General features: G+C 51.3%; 1 protein-coding gene across 1 annotated transcript in view; it reads right to left on the bottom strand.

The window, feature by feature from the left end:
- Positions 1-547: 547 nt before the first annotated feature.
- Positions 548-22,207, bottom strand: part of slc4a10b (solute carrier family 4 member 10b) — a 31,338-nt gene continuing 9,678 nt past the window's right edge. Inside the window, exons 3-24 of the mRNA XM_084689369.1 lie at positions 20,665-20,814; positions 20,049-20,187; positions 19,189-19,349; positions 18,909-19,100; positions 14,204-14,295; positions 11,906-12,063; positions 11,268-11,355; positions 10,373-10,519; positions 9,367-9,464; positions 7,486-7,660; positions 5,997-6,130; positions 5,342-5,587; positions 4,969-5,074; positions 4,441-4,602; positions 4,044-4,157; positions 3,726-3,887; positions 3,185-3,436; positions 2,643-2,711; positions 2,291-2,464; positions 1,641-1,763; positions 1,382-1,452; positions 548-686 (exon numbers count right to left, since the gene is read on the bottom strand). Coding sequence (XP_084545495.1) covers positions 599-686; positions 1,382-1,452; positions 1,641-1,763; positions 2,291-2,464; positions 2,643-2,711; positions 3,185-3,436; positions 3,726-3,887; positions 4,044-4,157; positions 4,441-4,602; positions 4,969-5,074; positions 5,342-5,587; positions 5,997-6,130; positions 7,486-7,660; positions 9,367-9,464; positions 10,373-10,519; positions 11,268-11,355; positions 11,906-12,063; positions 14,204-14,295; positions 18,909-19,100; positions 19,189-19,349; positions 20,049-20,187; positions 20,665-20,814 — 3,101 coding nt within the window. The 3' untranslated portion in view covers positions 548-598. The remainder of the gene's footprint in view (positions 687-1,381; positions 1,453-1,640; positions 1,764-2,290; positions 2,465-2,642; positions 2,712-3,184; positions 3,437-3,725; positions 3,888-4,043; positions 4,158-4,440; positions 4,603-4,968; positions 5,075-5,341; positions 5,588-5,996; positions 6,131-7,485; positions 7,661-9,366; positions 9,465-10,372; positions 10,520-11,267; positions 11,356-11,905; positions 12,064-14,203; positions 14,296-18,908; positions 19,101-19,188; positions 19,350-20,048; positions 20,188-20,664; positions 20,815-22,207) is intronic.

Here is a 22,207-nt window from a genome sequence, read left to right on the forward strand (position 1 = left end):
TTTGGATGCAAGCCGCTGCTAAATGAATAAAATGTAAATGTTTATATTAATCTAAAATCCTTGGCAGTCCTTAGACAGTTTGGGAAAGCAGTGGTCTCATCGTGATATAAACTGTGTTTAGAGGAACATAATAATGTGTGAGACACATAGGTCGGCTGTTTGGAGGCAAAGTAAAGCTGTGATGTTGAATTGAACTGTGCAAATCCAGTCTCAACCCATTAGGAAACAGAAATTCAAAGCTTTTCAATCCTGCCAAATAAAATGCAAAAAGGAACACAAATATTTAAATTATATATATTTTTTTAAATTCACCAACCAATGGATGATCAAGCAAGGGCACATAGATACACGTCTTACCTCGAAGGGATCAGCATGAGAGAGGTTAGGAGAGGAAGCTTATGACAGATGGAACAGAGAAACACTGGTAAGATATGGGGCTATTTTATCTCTCATAAAAAGGCCCAAGGCTAAAAAATAAAAAGTGTTTTGGACAGAAACCACTCTACCAAACAATGACAAACCTACAGAATTTGGTAAAAAGAGACTTTCCTTTAAGTACATAAAAATTACAACATAATATTCCATAATTTGTTTCCAGTCAGTTTTGGAGTTGGTAAACATTCCAGGTGTTTCCAAAGGAAGCTTTTGACAGCTCATCTGTCAGGTTGATTTCAGACGACTCCCCCCTAAACACAGACACAGAAGCATGAGTACAGGCACACTAGTTCGTCACAGCCTCGTGCTGGGTGGTCAAATGCATGGTTACAGAGGAACTTGTGTAAATACTTTAAATGAAGTAGTGTAGAAGATGACCTTGGCTTGGCGGGTGCCGAGCCAGACAAACAACCACAACTCTACAACCACAAGGGCTCCAACACATCTGTACGCAACACAGCAGACAGATGTGCAGACACAACACAGCAGACAGATGTGCAGACACAACACAGCAGACAGATGTGCAGACACAACACAGCAGACAGATGTGCAGACACAACACAGCAGACAGATGTGCAGACACAACACAGCAGACAGATGTGCAGACACAACACAGCAGACAGATGTGCAGACACAACACAGCAGACAGATGTGCAGACACAACACAGCAGACAGATGTGCAGACACAACACAGCAGACAGATGTGCAGACACAACACAGCAGACAGATGTGCAGACACAACACAGCAGACAGATGTGCAGACACAACACAGCAGACAGATGTGCAGACACAACACAGCAGACAGATGTGCAGACACAACACAGCAGACAGATGTGCAGACACAACACAGCAGACAGATGTGCAGACACAACACAGCAGACAGATGTGCAGACACAACACAGCAGACAGATGTGCAGACACAACACAGCGGAGGGCGATGACTCACTTGGGAGGATAGCCTTCCAGTGGCACCTGCACGACTCCCTCATCCTCCCCCAGGATGCTTTGCTCCTCGTCCTAAACATCACAGTTGCATGACACTGAGCATTGGGCAACTTCTCGGTGTCACATGAGACAGAGCTTACTGCTCGACCCTCCCACCCACCCACCCTACACACACACACACACACGCGCGCCCAGCACCCTCCCCACCCCCCCTACACACACACACACACGCCCAGCGCCCTCCCCACCCCCAGCGGTACCTCCTCCTCCGCATCCTCCAGCTTCTTCTTCCTGCTCTCAGGCATGAGATCATCCAGCCAGCTCATCTCTCTCTTGGTGAAGAACAGGTCCATCAGCTTTCTGATGAACACCAGCGCCAGCACCTGCAGGGTCACATATACACTTCTTACTCATGCAGAGTCACACTGTTCCTTATGCTGTAATTAGACTGTTAAAACACACTGCTGTCGACAACAGCACTTCCTCTTGGTGACAGTAGTGTGTCATTACACTTTAATAACTGAGGACAACCGACCGCAACCTGTGAGCATATTGTGTCGTGGAGGGGTCGAGGAGGGGTGGTGGAGGGGTGGTGGAGGGGTCGTGTAGGGGTGGCGGAGGGGTCGTGGAGGGGTGGTGGAGGGGTCGTGTAGGGGTGGTGGAGGGGTCGTGGAGGGGTGGTGGAGGGGTCGTGGAGGGGTGGTGGAGGGGTCGTGTAGGGGTGGTGGAGGGGTCGTGGAGGGGTGGTGGAGGGGTGGTGGAGGGGTGGTGGAGGGGTCGTGGAGGGGTGGTGGAGGGGTGGTGGAGGGGTCGTGGAGGGGTGGTGGAGGGGTGGTGGAGGGGTGGTGGAGGGGTCGTGGAGGGGTGGTGGAGGGGTGGTGGAGGGGTGGTGGAGGGGTCAGAGTCGTACCATCATGGGGAAGACGATGGCAGCCTTGGAGGTCTTGATGATCCAGAGCAGAGCCAGACAGGTGAGCTGGATGATGGTGAACAGGTGCACCTTCCTCAGGGGAACGTGCCGCAGGTAGATGAAGTCTGGCTGGTGTTTGGCCGGCATGCCGAACAGCTTCAGACGGTCAAAGAACTGGACCAGGGTGCACAGGGGGTCAGGTTGGTAGAAACATGGGAAATTGGATAAAGAAACAAGGAATTAGGGTGTGCAGTACACCTCGTTACACCTCACTACTGGAACACTAGCGTGCTGACACTTCAGCCAACACTACTGGAACACTAGCGTGTTGAAAGGTATCAGTGTGTTTCACCTGAATGCCTTTAAGCGATGACGCTCCCATGTAGAGGAAAACTCCGTACAGCACCGGCATGGGAATGAACTGAGGACACATTAGTGAAACAACAGTTAACACACAACACACACTCCACGTCAATTAGATTTACACCCTTTGCTGTACAACATGGGTTCACCGCACACTGCTTGCATCTCCGGTCAGTATTCCCACTCTGAAACCGGAGCTCAAACTGCCAAATGATTTAACAATGTTTTAGGTTAGTATAGGTCTATAAGGTTAGTATAGGTCATTATGTGTATTAGTGTATAATGTGTATTATTGTATATTGCATACTTATTTTTGTATATTAGGATGTTTATTACTATTATTTTATTTTTATTTTATTCTATTTTATTTGATCTTATCATATATGTAATCTATGTTCTTAGTACTTATATGTTATGTTATGCTAGGTTGCCTGCGTTGTCTTGTCCCAAGAATTTCAGTGCCCAGTCTGACCTTGTGTTGTTCTGTGCACCTGACAGTCTAGCTTCTGAAAGGCGTGAGAGGAGCCTGACCTTGAGCACGGAGGTCATGAACACGGAGCAGCCCATGAGCAGGAAGATCATGAGGCCGGTGAAGCGCTGCTCCAGGATGCCCAGGAAGCGGGGCTGCTCCCCGGGAGCGGAGCACTCCGACTCCAGCTTCAGGCTGTTGACGTGGGAGATGGAGAGGACAGTGGCTGCCACGAACCAGGGCAGGCCCATGAGAGAGCACACGCCCAGCATCACCCCCACCACAAACAGGTCCAGGTGGTAGCCACAGCCTTTCTGTAGGGAGCGTGTGTGTGTGTGTGTGGGGGGGGGGGGGGGGGGGTAGCGTGAGTGGGTGTAAAACATCACATTCTCAAGTTCTACAATCTGCAAAGACGACATGTACACAGCCATAGAAGCCCTCCCACGTATAAAACATTCTAAATGACCAACGCACCGTATGTCTTCATGATGAGCGGACAAACACAAACCTATATTCTTCATAAGGCCAACTGTACAAAACCCAATTCCAAAAACAGCTAAAGCAGGTTGATGAAAGCTGAGCAAGCAGCCAGGCCGTCGGTACCTTGAGCTTGTGCTCCTTCCTGTTGATGATGACGGCCGTGATCTGCTGGTCCATGAAGATGAGGATGGTGCAGAGCAGCGCGGGGATGACCGTCACGATGGCGGTCCACCAGGGGTTAGGCCCCAGCGGGCTGATGAACCAGCCCCGGTCGTCTCTGGTCGGCTACACGGGTGTGTTTGTTGGTCATTAGAATAACACATTCATTCATTCTGTGCTTTTATCCCAAGTGAGGTACAAGGGAGATTTGAACCACCGGGTAAATGCTCTACCACTGAGCATAGTTGGTTACCTGGTAGTCAGTTAAGCTTGCCCACTCACCTTAAACACACTGGGGACCTGCAGTTTAGGAGAAGGTATCCCTAAGGCGTAGTCCCCCACAACCATGGTGAGGATGGTGATGAAGACAGCAAAGTCACTGATGATGGATCTCACCTAAGCAAGGGAAAATATGTCCGAAAATATGATGCAAGGACATGATGTAGAGGCAAAGAACACTCTCTGAACACCATCTTTGTACATTCATCGCTATTCCAGTCGTCATGTTTCATTTTCAGTCAGTGTTACTCCTGTTCAGATCCAGAGCAGGAGAACCCTGCAGTAGCAACACATGGCCACTAGAGGGCCCCCCTGCACCACATTTACACTGGTTTGTCAGACGGGTTTGTCAGCTCAAGCGGCTGAAACGATGGCAGGTCAGATGAGCGGTGCTCCTCACCTTTGTGGGGAAGTAGCGGCTGAACTTGAAGTCCTTGAGGAACGCCGACATGGCGACGGTGGAGAAGAAGAGGATCACAGACCAGAAGCAAACATCTGGGACGTACGGTCCATGAGGGCCACAGGCACTGCCCACAAACTCCCCTTTATTCTTGATGCAGTCCTGGTGAAACCAGACGGGCATAAACAGGTGGAGGACAACAATATTGGGATTATTTTAGGATGACAACAAGTGTCAACAGACTTTTGGTAAGCGGGTCTGAGGGGTCATACGCTAAAGGTTGAACGAAAACCTAAAATGTGCTTTTACGATGATTTGGCATGGGTAATCCAGCATAATCCAGCCCACATACCCTTAATCCCCTGCGCTTGTCGTTCTCCATCTGGGAGAGCATGCCACTTAATGGGCTCCATAGCTAAACCCATCTCTCCGTTCACTCTGCACCACCATTCATTCAAATCCATCCAAATCAAAAGGCACTTCCTGTTTCCTTTGTTCCTCCTCTATTGGCCAGTGAGCGTCCAGTACCTTGACCTCCATGGCCTCCCAGTAGATCTCCGAGGCCGTGATGTTGTTGTCGTCCCAGTACTGCAGGGTGGCGTTGCTGGGGTCCGGAGGCTCCACACAGGAACACCTGGAAGCACAGGACGAGCGGCTTCACACCGGGCGCACCACACACATCCCAAACCCTCCAAACCCTGTCTTATCTACTACTGTCTACTTTCTACACAATACTTCTCTTGTCGTGGGCTGTAGGGCGGTTAGCAGGTACACAGAAGCACTGGGTTGAATATATCTGACAGTGAGTGGAATACATTCAGTGCCCTCAGGAAATGATGTCATCATGTTCTAAGACAACATGGAGCTACAGGACTGGGTGTGGGACTCCTGCTGGACGTACGAGTACAGGGTGAGCTTCTGCAGGTTGTTGTTCATGTTGACGGGGTAGTGCTCCCCCAGGTGGATGAGCTTCTCCAGCGCCTCGTAGATGAAGATGAGGCAGATGAGCGAGGCGAAGGCCTCCTCCGTGAAGCGGGTGATGTAGCACACCAGAGAGCTGGCGTCCGTAGCGACCAGGAGCAGACACAGGAAGGCCGTCCACAGGCCGATGCAGGTCCTCAGAGACAGGTAGGACAAGCCGTTCTCCCTGTGGAGGGAGAAGACACCCAACATCCCCATGACGATCACCATGACGATCCCACGCTCCGTATTATATCACCGTTGGGGTATTTGGATCACATCTCTAGAGAGCATTTTAATCAGAGTATTTGAATCATATCCCCAGAGATGTAGGTCTCATCTCCACCATTATCACAATGGCATTGGTAATGTGCCTGCATATCAATATAGATAATGAAAGGGTCAATGCAGCTGGATCAGAGAGGAGACAGGAGATCATCTGGCGGTCACTACGGGATCACTCTGCTGCTCTCGTGGAAACATGTCATCTGAGCAGAGCCCATCAGGGGCTGGCGGCCCTGGACTATACAATGAGATGATGGAACACCTGGTTTGGTTTCTACATGTTACCCACGCACACAAAAACCCAAACCCACTTGCAGAATTTGAAGAGGATCTTCTCAAACACCAGCACAGGCCCTGTGCTTCCCAGGATGGTGAGGGGCTGTCCAGCAAAGAGGGAGTAGGCCATGCCTGTCATAGAAGCTCCAAACAGGGACTCGATTGCACTCTGGAAGGAAAACAAAACAAACAGACTACACTTAAAGAACAGCAAGCATCTGAGAAAATGCACATAAGGTATTAAGAGTCTGTTAGGGGTTGTAATATTTGACATGCAACATTAAGACGACATTAAAGTGATTTGCTCTTAATTTATGCGTCTGGACAAATGTTTATTGTTTATTCTTTGACGTTGTTTACTCCAGTATCCGTAGTAGCTGTTTCCCGTAGCAACGGATAATCTTGTCGCGACCCTCCAGCGTTCAGGAGCGACACACAGACGAAGACAGGAGTGTTGCACTGTGCTGTATTAAACCACGGTCAGAACACACACGTCTCTTTATGAGGGGGTTTGGATGAGGGGGGTTGGATGAGGGCAGTACCGGTCCTCGCACATTTGGCACCCTAGGCAAGATGTATCACCAGCATCGCCCCCCCCCCCCCGGAAGCGCAAATCCCTGGATGAGGGGGTGTGGATGAGGGGTGTGGATGAGGGGTGTGGATGAGGGGTGTGGATGAGGGGTGTGGATGAGGGGGTGTGGATGAGGGGTGTGGATGAGGGGGTGTGGATGAGGGGTGTGGATGAGGGGGTGTGGATGAGGGGGTGTGGATGAGGGGTGTGGATGAGGGGGTGTGGATGAGGGGGTGTGGATGAGGGGGTTTGGATGAGGGGTGTGGATGAGGGGGTTTGGATGAGGGGTGTGGATGAGGGGTGTGTATGAGGGGGTGTGGATGAGGGTGTGTGGATGAGGGGGTTTGGATGAGGGGTGTGGATGAGGGGTGTGGATTAGGGGGTGTGGATGAGGGGTGTGGATGAGGGGTGTGGATTAGGGGGGTTTGGATGAGGGGTGTGGATGAGGGGTGTGGATGAGGGGTGTGGATGAGGGGGTGTGGATGAGGGGTGTGTATGAGGGGGTGTGGATGAGGGTGTGTGGATGAGGGGGTTTGGATGAGGGGTGTGGATGAGGGGTGTGGATTAGGGGGTGTGGATGAGGGGTGTGGATGAGGGGTGTGGATTAGGGGGGTTTGGATGAGGGGTGTGGATGAGGGGTGTGGATGAGGGGTGTGGATGAGGGGGTGTGGATGAGGGGTGTGGATGAGGGGTGTGGATGAGGGGGTTTGGATGAGGGGTGTGGATGAGGGGGTTTGGATGAGGGGTGTGGATGAGGGGGTGTGGATGAGGGGTGTGGATGAGGGTGTGTGGATGAGGGGTGTGGATGAGGGGGTTTGGATGAGGGGTGTGGATGAGGGGGTTTGGATGAGGGGTGTGGATGTGGGGTGTGGATGAGGGGTGTGGATGAGGGGTGTGGATGAGGGGTGTGGATGTGGGGTGTGGATGAGGGGTGTGGATGAGGGTGTTCTTACTATGCGTCCCTCCGTGGCCTCCCCCAGGAGCCCCCCGAAGGTGATGACGGGGGACATGCAGGCGCAGTAGAGGAACAGGAAGGAGGCCAGACACTGCAGGCTCACTGCATCTGTGTAGTCAGACAGGTAGTGGGGGGCCTTGCGCTTGATGTCCATGAGAAGACCTCCAAAGACCCTGCAGACAAAGAGATGGGAGGAGTCTGTCTCCTGACTGCAGACAGAGAGATGGGAGGAGTCTGTCTCCTGACTGCAGACAGAGAGATGGGAGGGGCCTGTCTCCTGACTGCAGACAAAGAGATGGGAGGAGTCTGTCTCCTGACTGCAGACAGAGAGATGGGAGGAGTCTGTCTCCTGACTGCAGACAGAGAGATGGGAGGGGCCTGTCTCCTGACTGCAGACAGAGAGATGGGAGGAGTCTGTCTCCTGACTGCAGACAGAGAGATGGGAGGGGCCTGTCTCCTGACTGCAGACAGAGAGATGGGAGGGGCCTGTCTCCTGACTGTAGACAGAGAGATGGGAGGGGCCTGTCTCCTGACTGCAGACAGAGAGATGGGAGGGGCCTGTCTCCTGACTGCAGACAGAGAGATGGGAGGGGCCTGTCTCCTGACTCTAAACAGAGAGATGGGAGGGGCCTGTCTCCTGACTGCAGACAGAGAGATGGGAGGGGCCTGTCTCCTGACTCTAGACAGAGAGATGGGAGGAGTCTGTCTCCTGACTGCAGAAACTGCTGACTATTAAAAAGGGCAGCATGTTACCGTGGTGTCTTACTTTACTTACTCCCCTCCCCCCTCCCCTCCCCTCCCCTCGCTACCGCCGTGGGGTTGCCATGGTTACCAGCGCATGACTTGGATCCTGGATCCCTGAGGCTGCAGCGATAATGAGCTGGAGAGCAAACTGTCGGAGGCAGATAAGGCTGGCGAACCTGATGGCTCTTTCTCTTGTGTCTGTTCCAGCCAGCCTCGCTGGAAATTAACAGGTAGAATTTGTCACAACAGAGACACGAGGAAAAGTTGGAGTGCCTTTTGAAACAAGCTTATCAATCTCTTTGTTCTTCTCCATGTTTGGACTGGATATCTTCTGGTCTTTATCTACAGTGGAACAACTGAGCTAGCCCAATATCTACACTTCTCTGTCAGGTCCTCTTTAGCTTTTCTCTCTTTTTACATCTTCCCCTCTTCCTCCTTCTCCTCCTCCTCCTCCCCCATCTTCCCCTCTTCCTCCTCCTCTACTTTGAGCTCTTCTTCCTTACCCTCCTTCTCCTCCGCCTCCTCCTCCTCCTCTTCCACCGCCTCCTCTTCCCCCTCCTCCACCCCTTCCTCCTCTTCCCCCTCCTCCTCCCCTTCCTCCTCCTTCTCCTCCTCCTCCTCCTCCCCCTCCTTCTCCTCTTCCTCCTCCCCCTCGTCCTCCTCCTCCTCTTCCTTCTCCCCCTCCTCCTCTTCCACCGCCTCTTCTTCCCCCTTCTCCTCCTCCCCCTCCTCCTATTCCTCCTCCTCCTCCACCTCCTCCTCCTCTTCCTCTTTCCCCTCCCCCTCGTCCTACGCCTCCTCTTCCCCCTCCTCCTCCTCCCCCTCCTCCTCCTTCTCCTCCCCCTCATCCTCCTCCTCTTCCTCTTCCTCCTCCCCCTCATCCTCCTCCCCCTCCCCTTCCTCCTCTTCCTCCTCCTCCCCCTCCTTCTCCTCCTCCTCCCCCTCCTCCTCCTCCCCCTCCTCCCCTCCTCCTCCTCCTCCTCCTCCTCCTCCTCCTCCTCCTCCTCACCCACCTCCAGGTGCGCTGTAGCTCTGGCCCCCCGTGGCCTCCATGCTCCTCCTCCCCCTTCTCCTCCCCCTCTTTCTCCTTCTCCTCCTCCTCCCCCTCCTCCTCCTCCTCCTTCTCCTCACCCACCTCCCGGTGCGCTGTAGCTCTGGCCCCCCATGGCCTCCGTGCTCCTCCTCTCCTGCCTCGGTGGAGCCGTTTGGTAGGGGCGCTGTCCTCCTCTTCTCCTGTGAAACACACATCAACCCCTCCATCAACTCCATCAGCTCCAGTAGCACCAACATACACACATCAACCCCTCCATCAGCTCCTGTAGCACCAACATCACTTCCGCAGACACCCCCAGACCAGCACCCTACCAGGCTGGGACACCCCCAGACCAGCCCCCTACCAGGCTGGGACACCCCCAGACCAGCACCCTACCAGGCTGGGACACCCCCAGACCAGCCCCCTACCAGGCTGGGACACCCCCAGACCAGCTCCCTACCAGGCTGGGACACCCCCAGACCAGCACCCTACCAGGCTGGGACACCCCCAGACCAGCTCCCTACCAGGCTGGGACACCCCCAGACCAGCTCCCTACCAGGCTGGGACACCCCCAGACCAGCCCCCTACCAGGCTGGGACACCCCCAGACCAGCTCCCTACCAGGCTGGGACACCCCCAGACCAGCACCCTACCAGGCTGGGACACCCCCACAGACCAGCCCCCTACCAGGCTAACACACCCCCAGACCAGCACCCTACCAGGCTGGGACACCCCCAGACCAGCCCCCTACCAGGCTGGGACACCCCCAGACCAGCTCCCTACCAGGCTGGGACACCCCCAGACCAGCTCCCTACCAGGCTGGGACACCCCCAGACCAGCTCCCTACCAGGCTGGGGCACCCAGCTTTGGTCTGGTGGTCAGACCTAAGGAAGAGCTAACTGTGAGTCAGGTCTGTTCATGGACAGCTACTGTCTTTACGGTTATCGCTCCGGTGCAAATTTAGAGGCTAATGTCTACGTTGAATCTAATAATGAGCTGAATCGGGTTTGTTCTACAGGAGGGATGTTCTCCAGGAACAAGGCTGGAAAGTTCTGCTGCAGTGTGAGAAAGCGACACCCCGAACAGGAAGTGCTGTTCTCTGCACTCACCTGAGACGGGACACTTTTGGGAGGCTCTATCCGTATGGAGGGGTCCCACTCCCCTGGGGGCAGCACCGTTACCTGGTCCAGGAACTCATCGATGCCGGCGATCAGATCATTACGGTCCTTTGCTTTGTAGGCAACATCATGGAACACCTGGGAAGACCGGAACATGTATTCAGTCCCTGGAAGACACGTCGCTCATTCGGTTTGTGCAGACGACCAGAAGAAGGCTGTGCAGACAGGATTATTGGTAATTTACGGAAAATAGCGGGATAAAGGCTTTTTAAATGTAATCTCCCTTAAGCCCTGACCTGAGTGCATCATCCTTTTAGGACTCTTAGAAAGCTGTGTCACCTCCCCTCCCCCGCACTTTGAAGGCAGATCAAGTGTTCACAGGTTCAAACTACCAAATGAATATCATACATTACATATTTGACTCATGAAGGGAAGAATTAGATTGTGAGGCTCTACACAGTTTCACAACTTGTGTGTTCTTCTTTGAGACTGCCTCGTTCTAGGACGTTGTAGACGGGGATGAGAGACAGGACCAGTGACTAAGCACTCACAGTTCCATGCATGTCATTAAAGAGCCGCATTAACACTAACAAAACATTTCACCACTTCTAGAAAGTGAGGAGATCTGCTGCTGGGCTGTGAAATGAACCAGGCTGGGCCCCAGTGAAGAGACTCGACATCTGAACCAGGCTGGGCCCCAGTGAAGAGACTGGACATCTGAACCAGGCTGGGCCCAGTGAAGAGACTAGACATCTGAACATCACAGCACCCTAACATGATCTTGTCAATAACAATCAACGCTTCCACAGATAAACACAACTCTAATTTGCGTGGCAAGTGTCAAGGACCAGGACAGCTCTCCCGTCCATTTCGCGGTTAGGCCTACCTCGTCTGTCATGAGCGTTGCGATGGATCTGCCAATCTCATGATACTGTGGCCCTTTACCCAGAGGGCCGAGCAGGATGAACAGGAACCTGGGGGCACGACCAAATAAGGAGTCAACAACCACCACATAACAAGCTCATCCCAAGAACCCACGCTTGACCATGATGACCTTTTCCTGATTAAAGCGTTTTTGATTACACATGTTTGATTTGTTGGCACAGAGTCAGGCAGTTGTGACATGTCTCTTCCAATGTCAAGAGACCATCAAAACACCCCCATATCTTCAAGGCCAATACATCCACTATGACTCATTTATGAGATCAATATACATTTTAGTGGTATCTAGATAGGTATCTAAAGAAGGCATTTTGGTACAAGAATAAATATGAATGACCAACACATCAGACAGTGGTTGTGCTGTAGTTTGCAGGTGTTAGCAGTTAGGCTGCTCCACATAGGTTGGTCCCTGCCAACATTCCACCCGGATGTTGTCAGGCAGCAGGGAAGTGTGGGTGCACGTGCACCCAACAGCCCACACAGTAGCTGTGAGCTGCTGTGGTGTTACCTGACTTGCAGGCTGTAAGGTGTCTTCCACTGACACTGACCAGCTGTGGAAGTCCAGTGCAGCGTGCCGCTCACCTGGTGGCGATGGGGACCTCCGCCAGGCCGTTCAGCAGCACTGCCGGGGACAGACGGACAAACGCCACCACCGGCTTCTCCAGAAACTCCAGCTCTCCCACCAGCACGTTGGACGCCTCCGCACCGGGGGGAATCTTCTTCATGAAATGGAGGTCGATCTGTAACAGGACACGGGTAAGGAGGAAGCACTGTGTTCAGCTGTGTTGCAGTATGACACGGGTAAGGACGTAACACTTGCACAGAATGCACATTATTATGAAATATTACCCGATATTACAAACTAAATCCAAACATAGGAGTTTCATGGAATCTCTAAGGTTAATCTACTCATTTTGCAATGTGTCCGCCCCCACAGTTGTCAGAGCTAAGTGACCCTGACCCTGACCCTGACCCTGACCCCTGACCCTGACCCCTGACCCCTGACCCCTGACCCCTGACCCCTGACCCCTGACCCCTGACCCCTGATCCTGTGTTCTTCTGCTTTTGGGCTGCAGTGCGTCAAACACTGTAAGAGAAGGTGCAATATCCTGAGGAGCCTGTAGGGGCACCAGAGTCCTGGTTATGTGTCTGGCGGTAGGAGGTGCTGGGAGACAGAGTGAACTACTACACGACACAGAGAGTGGGAATAGTGACAGAAAAAAGCCAGCTTCTCAAGGCCGACATATCCACCATAACTTAGATATGAGACGGATTTGAATCTTAATAGTATCTAGCCTATAGATAATTTATCAAAAAACGTATAAAAAGTATTTTAAAGTATTTGTACAAGAATAAATATGTAATTAACATATGTTATTATATGGCAACTACGGTAGGAGCGTTCTGATTGGCTAATGGGTAGTCATGCCAAACGCGTATTGCCCTCCTCAGCGGTCAATACGGCTCCGTATTGCCCTCTGACGTCATCTTCAAATAGATCGACGAGTCAGCTGCTGAGTTTTACCATCCAGATGATGCTGAAAAGATTTGTCATCGAAAGTGAGGATGAAGACTAGACTTTTTTTAATCACTTGTGTCAATATTTTGTGTTGAAATTAAAGCCATTTTAGCAGAACCATGTTGTCTGCTTTCTATCAAAAGTAATGAGTTGCTAGGCAACACATGAAACATAGCGTGAGAAGACTTGAGAGCTAGCTACAATTAGCCTAGAGGTACCAAATTTTCGTTTACAAAATGAAAAGAAGCTAAAAATGCCATATGATGAACTACTTACTAACCTCGACCGTTCGGTCATGCCGGGAAATATCAAACCTCGGTTTTGCCGTATCCAGCCTCAGTTTGATATTTCCCGGCATGACCTCGTGAACTGGTTAGTAAGTAGTTATTAATAATTAACTATTTAATTAAGCTTGGTGAAAAATCCAGAAAAATAGCCTAAACTAGTTGTCACAAGAGTGAATCAGTCAGACCAGTTCTGTTGAGGGACCATCTGTAAGAGTCACAGTCCACACGCTGTCAACATGGAGATAATGGCACACCTGCTATGTTACCTACTTACAACATTACACTTGCCACACAATTCAAATGAACTCTAAGTACTCGTTTAAAATACCCCCGGAACAGAACGATCTGTTCTTGTACTAATCTGGTCCATTTATTGATTCTATTTGTGGTCTATTTATGGTCTACTCATCTAAGTATGTTGTGCGTTGTGTCTGTAGTATCCAGTTACAGTCCATATTATAGAGGTCTAATCCCCATGGGTCGAGAGGAAGGGTGTCCACCTGTGGCCCAGGAGGCTGTCTGTCCACACTGGGACATGGTAGTCCAGCTGGGTGTAGACCTGTGGCCCAGGAGGCTGTCTGTCCACACTGGGACATGGTAGTCCAGCTGGGTGTAGACCTGTGGCCCAGGAGGCTGTCTGTCCACACTGGGACATGGTAGTCCAGCTGGGTGCGTTAAATCTGTCATGGCTGACGGCACTGTGCTTCCACCCTCAGAAGGGTCTAAACACTAATCCACTAATAGAGGATTTTTTCATGAAACATAAAAACAAATCCAAATGAGTACTTATTGTACGCAACGTAAAAGAATAAAATAAATCTATCTGTTTCCACTTCCTGCAGTCAGATGCTGAAATATAGCCCAAAGCACCCATTAGAGGGAATTATACTTGAACTGTGTCAGTTGTGTCTATTTGAAGCACATGAATGCCATCGTCCTATCAGATTTAGTCTTTAACAACAGAACATGAGAGGAAGTGCCTGGAGCAGATGTGAGCCTCCGTGGTGGGCTGGTGGTTGCTGTCGCTGTGCCGTGTTTCTGGCTGCATGCTGGGGTGTTCAGGTCACACTGTACCTTACTGAAGTCCACAGCGCTGTTCTCCCTGCTGACGTCTCCCTTTCCCTCGGAGGGCACAGGCAGCAGGGTCTGGGGAGAGACCAGCTGACCTGGATCAGAGAGAGAGACAGAGACAGAGAGGGAGAGGGATGGGAGAGGGATGGGAGAGGAAAGGAAAGGAGAAAGAAGAGATGAGATGCGAGGAGATGAGAGGAGAGAGATGAGAAAGGAGGATGAGAGGAGAGAGAGAGGGCAGAGAGAGAGAGGAGATGAGAGGAGAGAGGACATGTCAATCCGCATGCCTCCATTGGAGGACATCTTACCAAGCTAAAGTGCATTAGCGCAGCAGACCAGTGGTGATAGATCACTGCCCTGCTGCCACATCATAGATCAGTGGTGATAGATCACTGCCCTGCTGCCACATCATAGATCAGTGGTGATAGATCACTGCCCTGCTGCCACATCATAGATCAGTGGTGATAGATCACTGCCCTGCTGCCACATCATAGATCAGTGGTGATAGATCACTGCCCTGCTGCCACATCATAGATCAGTGGTGATAGATCACTGCCCTGCTGCCACATCATAGATCAGTGGTGATAGATCACTGCCCTGCTGCCACATCATAGATCAGTGGTGATAGATCACTGCCCTGCTGCCACATCATAGATCAGTGGTGATAGATCACTGCCCTGCTGCCACATCATAGATCAGTGGTGATAGATCACTGCCCTGCTGCCACATCATAGATCAGTGGTGATAGATCACTGCCCTGCTGCCACATCATAGATCAGTGGTGATAGATCACTGCCCTGCTGCCACATCATAGATCAGTGGTGATAGATCACTGCCCTGCTGCCACATCATAGATCAGTGGTGATAGATCACTGCCCTGCTGCCACATCATAGATCAGTGGTGATAGATCACTGCCCTGCTGCCACATCATAGATCAGTGGTGATAGATCACTGCCCTGCTGCCACATCATAGATCAGTGGTGATAGATCACTGCCCTGCTGCCACATCATAGATCAGTGGTGATAGATCACTGCCCTGCTGCCACATCATAGATCAGTGGTGATAGATCACTGCCCTGCTGCCACATCATAGATCAGTGGTGATAGATCACTGCCCTGCTGCCACATCATAGATCAGTGGTGATAGATCACTGCCCTGCTGCCACATCATAGATCAGTGGTGATAGATCACTGCCCTGCTGCCACATCATAGATCAGTGGTGATAGATCACTGCCCTGCTGCCACATCATAGATCAGTGGTGATAGATCACTGCCCTGCTGCCACATCATAGATCAGTGGTGATAGATCACTGCCCTGCTGCCACATCATAGATCAGTGGTGATAGATCACTGCCCTGCTGCCACATCATAGATCAGTGGTGATAGATCACTGCCCTGCTGCCACATCATAGATCAGTGGTGATAGATCACTGCCCTGCTGCCACATCATAGATCAGTGGTGATAGATCACTGCCCTGCTGCCACATCATAGATCAGTGGTGATAGATCACTGCCCTGCTGCCACATCATAGATCAGTGGTGATAGATCACTGCCCTGCTGCCACATCATAGATCAGTGGTGATAGATCACTGCCCTGCTGCCACATCATAGATCAGTGGTGATAGATCACTGCCCTGCTGCCACATCATAGATCAGTGGTGATAGATCACTGCCCTGCTGCCACATCATAGATCAGTGGTGATAGATCACTGCCCTGCTGCCACATCATAGATCAGTGGTGATAGATCACTGCCCTGCTGCCACATCATAGATCAGTGGTGATAGATCACTGCCCTGCTGCCACATCATAGATCAGTGGTGATAGATCACTGCCCTGCTGCCACATCATAGATCAGTGGTCTTAAACCCTGGTCCCCAGGGCCCAATGTCCTGCATGTCCTAGATAGTTCCCTGTTCAACACACCTGATTCAGATGAATGGTTGTTATCAGGTTTCTGCAGGGCTTGATAATGACCTGTTCATGTGAGTCAGGTGTGTTGGTGAACTCCCTACAGGGAGGAAGAGGACTGAGGGGAGCAGGAGAGGGCAGAGGTTTGACCTCCCTGAGTAGGGTGGTCATCTATCTCACACTGGTCCTGAGGCAGGGGGGTCGGGGGCAACCTTCCCCCCTCTCGAGGAAGCAGGGGCGGAGCCTGAAGACGGAGGTGGGGGGTGGCTGGTGGAGGATGAGGAAGGAGAGGGCTGGATGGGGATAAGGAGGTAGAGGGCTGGTGGAGGATGAGGAAGGAGAGGGCTGGTGGAGGATGAGGAGGGAGAGGGCTGGTGGAGGATGAGGAGGGAGAGGGCTGGTGGAGGATGAGGAGGGAGAGGGCTGGTGGAGGATGAGGAGGGAGAGGGCTGGTGGAGGATGAGGAGGGAGAGGGCTGGTGGAGGATGAGGAGGGAGAGGGCTGGTGGAGGATGAGGAGGGAGAGGGCTGGTGGAGGATGAGGAGGGAGAGGGCTGGGAGGATGAGGAGGGAGAGGGCTGGGAGGATGAGGAGGGAGAGAGCTGGTGGAGGATGAGGAGGGAGAGGGCTGGTGGAGGATGAGGAGGGAGAGGGCTGGTGGAGGATGAGGAGGGAGAGGGCTGGTGGAGGATGAGGAGGGAGAGGGCTGGGAGGATGAGGAGGGAGAGGGCTGGTGGAGGATGAGGAGGGAGAGGGCTGGGAGGATGAGGAGGGAGAGGGCTGGTGGAGGATGAGGAGGGAGAGGGCTGGGAGGATGAGGAGGGAGAGGGCTGGGAGGATGAGGAGGGAGAGAGCTGGTGGAGGATGAGGAGGGAGAGGGCTGGTGGATGGGGATGAAGGTGAACAAAGCCTCTCCTTAGGGTTCCAGCCTGGCTTGTTGTCCTCAGAACACTGACTGATGCAAACCCAAGAACTGTTTTCTGTTACTTGGCTAAATATCAATTTTCAGTGTTTGATCCGTTGAATGAATAGCAGGTGGAAGTTCTAAGTGACATAAAGCTGGGGAAATAAGGAGAGCCAGAAACTCTACATTCAGTATCAAACCAATGTAGAGGGGCTCTAATCTAGAAGCAAGCTGCAGAGGTAGCAGCTGTCCATGAAGAACCACCCAGACAACACCTGTCCATGCAGCAGTGTCTACACTGACTGGGTGTCTGCCTACACACACTCAGTGTAGGTGATACTTCAGTTATTGTATTTTTGTTTCTGCAATTCAATCTGGTGCTTGTAGATTCAGCAGCATGATAGAACCACAGTTTGTTTCCACCACTAGAGTGGTCTGTTAAAACACTGTGCTTCTGTTAAAACACTGTGCTTCTGTTAAAACACTGCTTCTGTTAAAACACTGTGCTTCTGTTAAAACACTGTGCTTCTGTTAAAACACTGTGCTTCTGTTAAAACACTGTGCTTCTGTTAAAACACTGTGCTTCTGTTAAAACACTGTGCTTCTGTTAAAACACTGTGCTTCTGTTAAAACACTGTCTGGTGTTCTTCATGTCTTAATAAACTTTAGCTTCGGAAACATAATTCCTGTAAAAGGTGTGGGAGACCTCTGTTTCTACACTTGAATGAACATGCCATTCTCTGTCCTGTTCATTTGCTGCTGATAGGCAGATATTAGCTTTCCTTTGTAACCCTCCCTGGTGATGGTGTAACTCTTTGTATCAAAGGCTGTGTATATGATTCCTCTTGGTTCCAGAAACACACTTAATTTGACTGACTGACTGGCTGCATTCAGCACTGTATTTTCTTATCAAATCTGATCAAAAAACACCTCCTCCATTCACTATCTATCATTGACATATTGATTGGATTACCACCTTCTTAAATTATGTTTTAGGAAGTACTAGCAGAGAAAGGCTGTCAAGGGTTAAGTTGCCTGGATCTGGCTCCTCCTCCTCCTTCTGCTGGGGTCTGGGAGGTGGAGGGGCGGGAGGGGGGTGGGTGGAGGATGGTGGGAGTGGAGAGGAGATGGAGGTCCGCTGGGGGCAGCACAGCCATGGGGAGCAGGAGGCCACCTGGATGTCATTAGCCATGAACCTGCCCCACACGGAGGTCCTTACAGGACACACAGATGGACCGCCTGCTAGACACACACACACACACACACACACATACACAGATACACATTACACACAGAGATACACATATACACGTACACAGAGATACACGCAGAGATATACACACATGCACACCCTCTCATACACACACATGCACGAACACACACACACACACATACACATTACAACAAACACTCACACACACTCACACACACTCACACACACACGAGGAGACAAGAGGAACAGACTGAGACAGTGTAAAGGAAGTGACACGTGGATGATGTCATGCACTGGCTGTGACGTCCACTCCGAGGCAGCTGGGTCAGCTCTGTAGGTAAGCCTGAGACGCCACAGACAGTACACGCCACACACTGACACGACACTAACACCTGACACAGGTTCTCTACATGTTGAACGCTCAGCTCTGTAGGTAAGCCTGAGACACCACAGACAGTACACGCCACACACTGACACGACACTAACACCTGACACTGGTTCTCTACATGTTGAACGCTCAGCTCATTTCACATCCCCAGCCCTCTCTTCCTTGGTAGACCTCCAGCTGCAGCATGCTGCAGGGAGCTGTTTATGTTGAAGTAGATCTATGTTGCTGTAGGTCTATGTTGAGGTAGATCTATGTTGCTGAAGGTCTATGTTGCTGTAGGTCTGTGACTAACCATTCTTATCGGTGCTGTGGGGCTCCTCCGGCTGCTTGCGGCCCATGTCAGCGAAGGATCGCACGATGGGGATGCGGTTAGCCAGCTTCTTCTGGTTCTGGTGGTGGTGTTGCAGGAGCAGAGCCTCCCTCACCCTCCTCCTCAACACCTCCCCCAGGGGATTCACCGTCTCCTGCTGGTCCAGCACCATGTCTGCACACAGGTAAGGTAAGGTATCAGGAGAGTGCCAGTGTGTTCCAGTGTGTCTCTTCTGTGTCTCCACTGTACAGCTGGTCAGTACCTATGACCTCCTCCAGGGAGCCGGCCCTCATGTCCAGCAGCACGGTGCCGTTCAGGATGCAGCTGCGCAGCTCAAACAGGCTGTGGAGGGAGAGCGTGGCCACGTAGGGCTTGCTCCACCTCTCTCCTCCGTCCTCCACGTCCTCCTCAAACTTCAGCCACCTGCAGCAGCAGAGACAGGGCCAGGCTGGCTGTCAGACAGGGGCCAGGGGATTCATGCACAAACACACAAACAGGGACTCTGCAATGGGGGTGTATCAGCTCGTTATCTCTGAGACATGGTCCTGTCTGTCAGCGTGTGTTCTGGGCAGTGTGGCAGCAGGCTGCCTCAGGTCCACACATCGATGGGTCAAGGCTCCAGAGCTAACGGCTCCAATCTGTCTGCTGTTGTCTGGTTTCCTTGCTGGTTCAAGCTGGCTGGTTCTGCCGTCCTGCAGTGCTTAGTAGTTATGCTTTATTTAGCCAGACCGGATGGTTACATAACAAGCCCTCTTTATGTAATTGTAACCCTTTCAGTTAACACACGCTTCTCATTATGAATCATCGTCACGCTCATACTTCACACAGTAGCGTAACACAAAGGAAGGGCTGGATGTTAGTTTAACTGTCATAACAAAACTGGGCCAACCTCTGAGGTTTGTTTGTGCCTTCGTAATAATTAGTTAGCTGTGTGAATGATAATGATGTTGTCTCTGTCTGTTTATGAACCTCACATGGTGGGTTCTCTATTCTCTGTGAATATCAAAAAAATCAAAAGGCGTTGTTCCCTCATGCAAAGTTAGACTAGAAACAGGAAGTGTTGCCACTGGAGCAAGGGCATGACATGAGGAGCCCTGATTGGCTGTTGGCGAGAGGTCCGACCTGGCGGTTTCCCTCCACTCCGCCTCCTCTCCCTCTCGCAGACAGATCTCGTCCAGCTCGGTGAACAGGTCGTGGGGGAGGTGCTCCTCGTCGTCGTCCTCCATGCCCAGGAGGAACTGCACCCGCTGGGACGGCGTGTCTGGGGCACAGAGACACATGGCACATGGGTCACATCCAGCCTCGTCGCACATTGATGAGGTCATAAGGACATGGCACACTTCTGGCAGTATGTGAGCTGCTATTGGCTAAACACTCAATGACCAAAATCCATAAAATCCTAGATATACAGAACCACGCAAAAGTCTTAGGCACACGTTTTTTAAGTAGAACAAAAATGCTTTGAGAATTGATTAAATAAAAATACTTTTATACTTCCGCACAAATATAGAAGACAAAAATTATAATATTTGAGACAACATTTACATGTCTTCGGCACCTTTTGCACAGTACCTCATCATAACACTAATATCATAAAGAATCATCTCTCCTCACAAGAGGGCGATGGTGACTCTTCGATGTTCTTACTCGATTCCAAACAAACATTCTACAGTTTAGCTGCCGCTTAACGTAGCCAGGTGATCTCCTATTGGCCAAGGGCAGGGCTGGGCTCGCTCACCATTGGCCGGGGACTCCCTCCCCTCCGCCAGGGTGGGGTCCCTCTCCTTGCTTCTCTTCCTGTGCCGGTGGCCGTGGTGTCGGTGGCCGTGCCTGCGGTGACTCCGTCGGCCTGTGGGCACGTGCACCCCGATGTAGAGCGTCCGGTGGTCTGGGGACAGAATGACCATGACGACAGGTCACGAGTTAGTCAGTGCCTGAGGCCTTCATGCCTGGTCTGTTGAAGGGTTATAGCTACTGTACTCCACACCTACTTCTCTTCTATACTGAAGCGATGACGTGTTCAACACTTTTACCCATAACGTTGTTCTTCATGGGCTCTGAGCAGAAGCCCAGAGACACATCTGTCACGGACGTCCAAGCAAGCCGGCTCTCTAACTTAATCCCTGCTAACGCATCTGAGAGGCTGGGAACACAGAGCCCCAAAACACAGACCAACTTCCAAATGAGCTTCTGAGGACTCAACTGTTTTGGCTTGCCTGCCATCGGCCTACAGATGGATCATTCCTTTATGACATGTATACTGTACAGTAAGAGCAATATTTTTCTGTGAATATTCTGGATCTTTATTGAGACATTTTTGAAGCATGTTGTGAATCCATCTGTATCAGTGATCTTCAATCCTGGTCCTCAGGGCCTACTGTCCTGTATGTTCTAGATATTTCCCTGCTCCAGCACACCTGATGCAAATGAATGGCTGTTATCAGGCTCACTCATTTGCATCAAGTGTGTTGGAGACAGACATGCAGATAGACAGACAGACAGACAGACAGACATGCACAGACAGACAGACAGACAGACAGACAGACAGACATGCACAGACAGACAGACAGATAGACAGACAGACATACAGACAGACAGACATGCACAGACAGGCAGACAGACAGACAGACATGCACAGACAGACAGACAGACATACACAGACAGGCAGACAGTCAGACAGACATGCACAGACAGACAGACATGCACAGACAGACAGACAGACAGACAGACAGACAGACAGACAGACAGACATGCACAGACAGACAGACATGCACAGACAGACAGACAGACAGACATGCACAGACAGACATGCACAGACAGACAGACATGCACAGACAGACAGACAGACAGACAGACATGCACAGACAGACAGACAGACAGACAGACAGGCAGGCTAGCTGAATCCCAAGCTTCACCATCAGCTGCTTTCAGGGCTAATGACTTCATGAACTATAATAGTGACTTTTCTGCTGTACAAACATGGGCATTTGTGTCTTACAAATAGACATTAAATTAGTTGAGAATAAAGACCTTAAAAGCAGAGCATTAATGATCAATAACGACTATTTAACATTATATATTTCATGTGTCAGGCTGTCCATGATTCTGAGTGTGCATGCGTGTGTGTAAACAAAAGTGTGTGTGTATGTGTGTGTGTGAGTGAGAGAGCACTCAGCCCTTATTATACAGGAGCTCTGATCTGTTCCTGTCACGGTTCACTGTCCAGGAGGATTAAGATGAACCACGTCACACTAAACACACCTGAACACCCTGTCACCCTG

Source organism: Hypomesus nipponensis, chromosome 23 (assembly GCF_054491055.1).
Source record: "Hypomesus nipponensis isolate SF chromosome 23, ASM5449105v1, whole genome shotgun sequence".
Lineage (NCBI taxonomy): Eukaryota > Metazoa > Chordata > Actinopteri > Osmeriformes > Osmeridae > Hypomesus > Hypomesus nipponensis.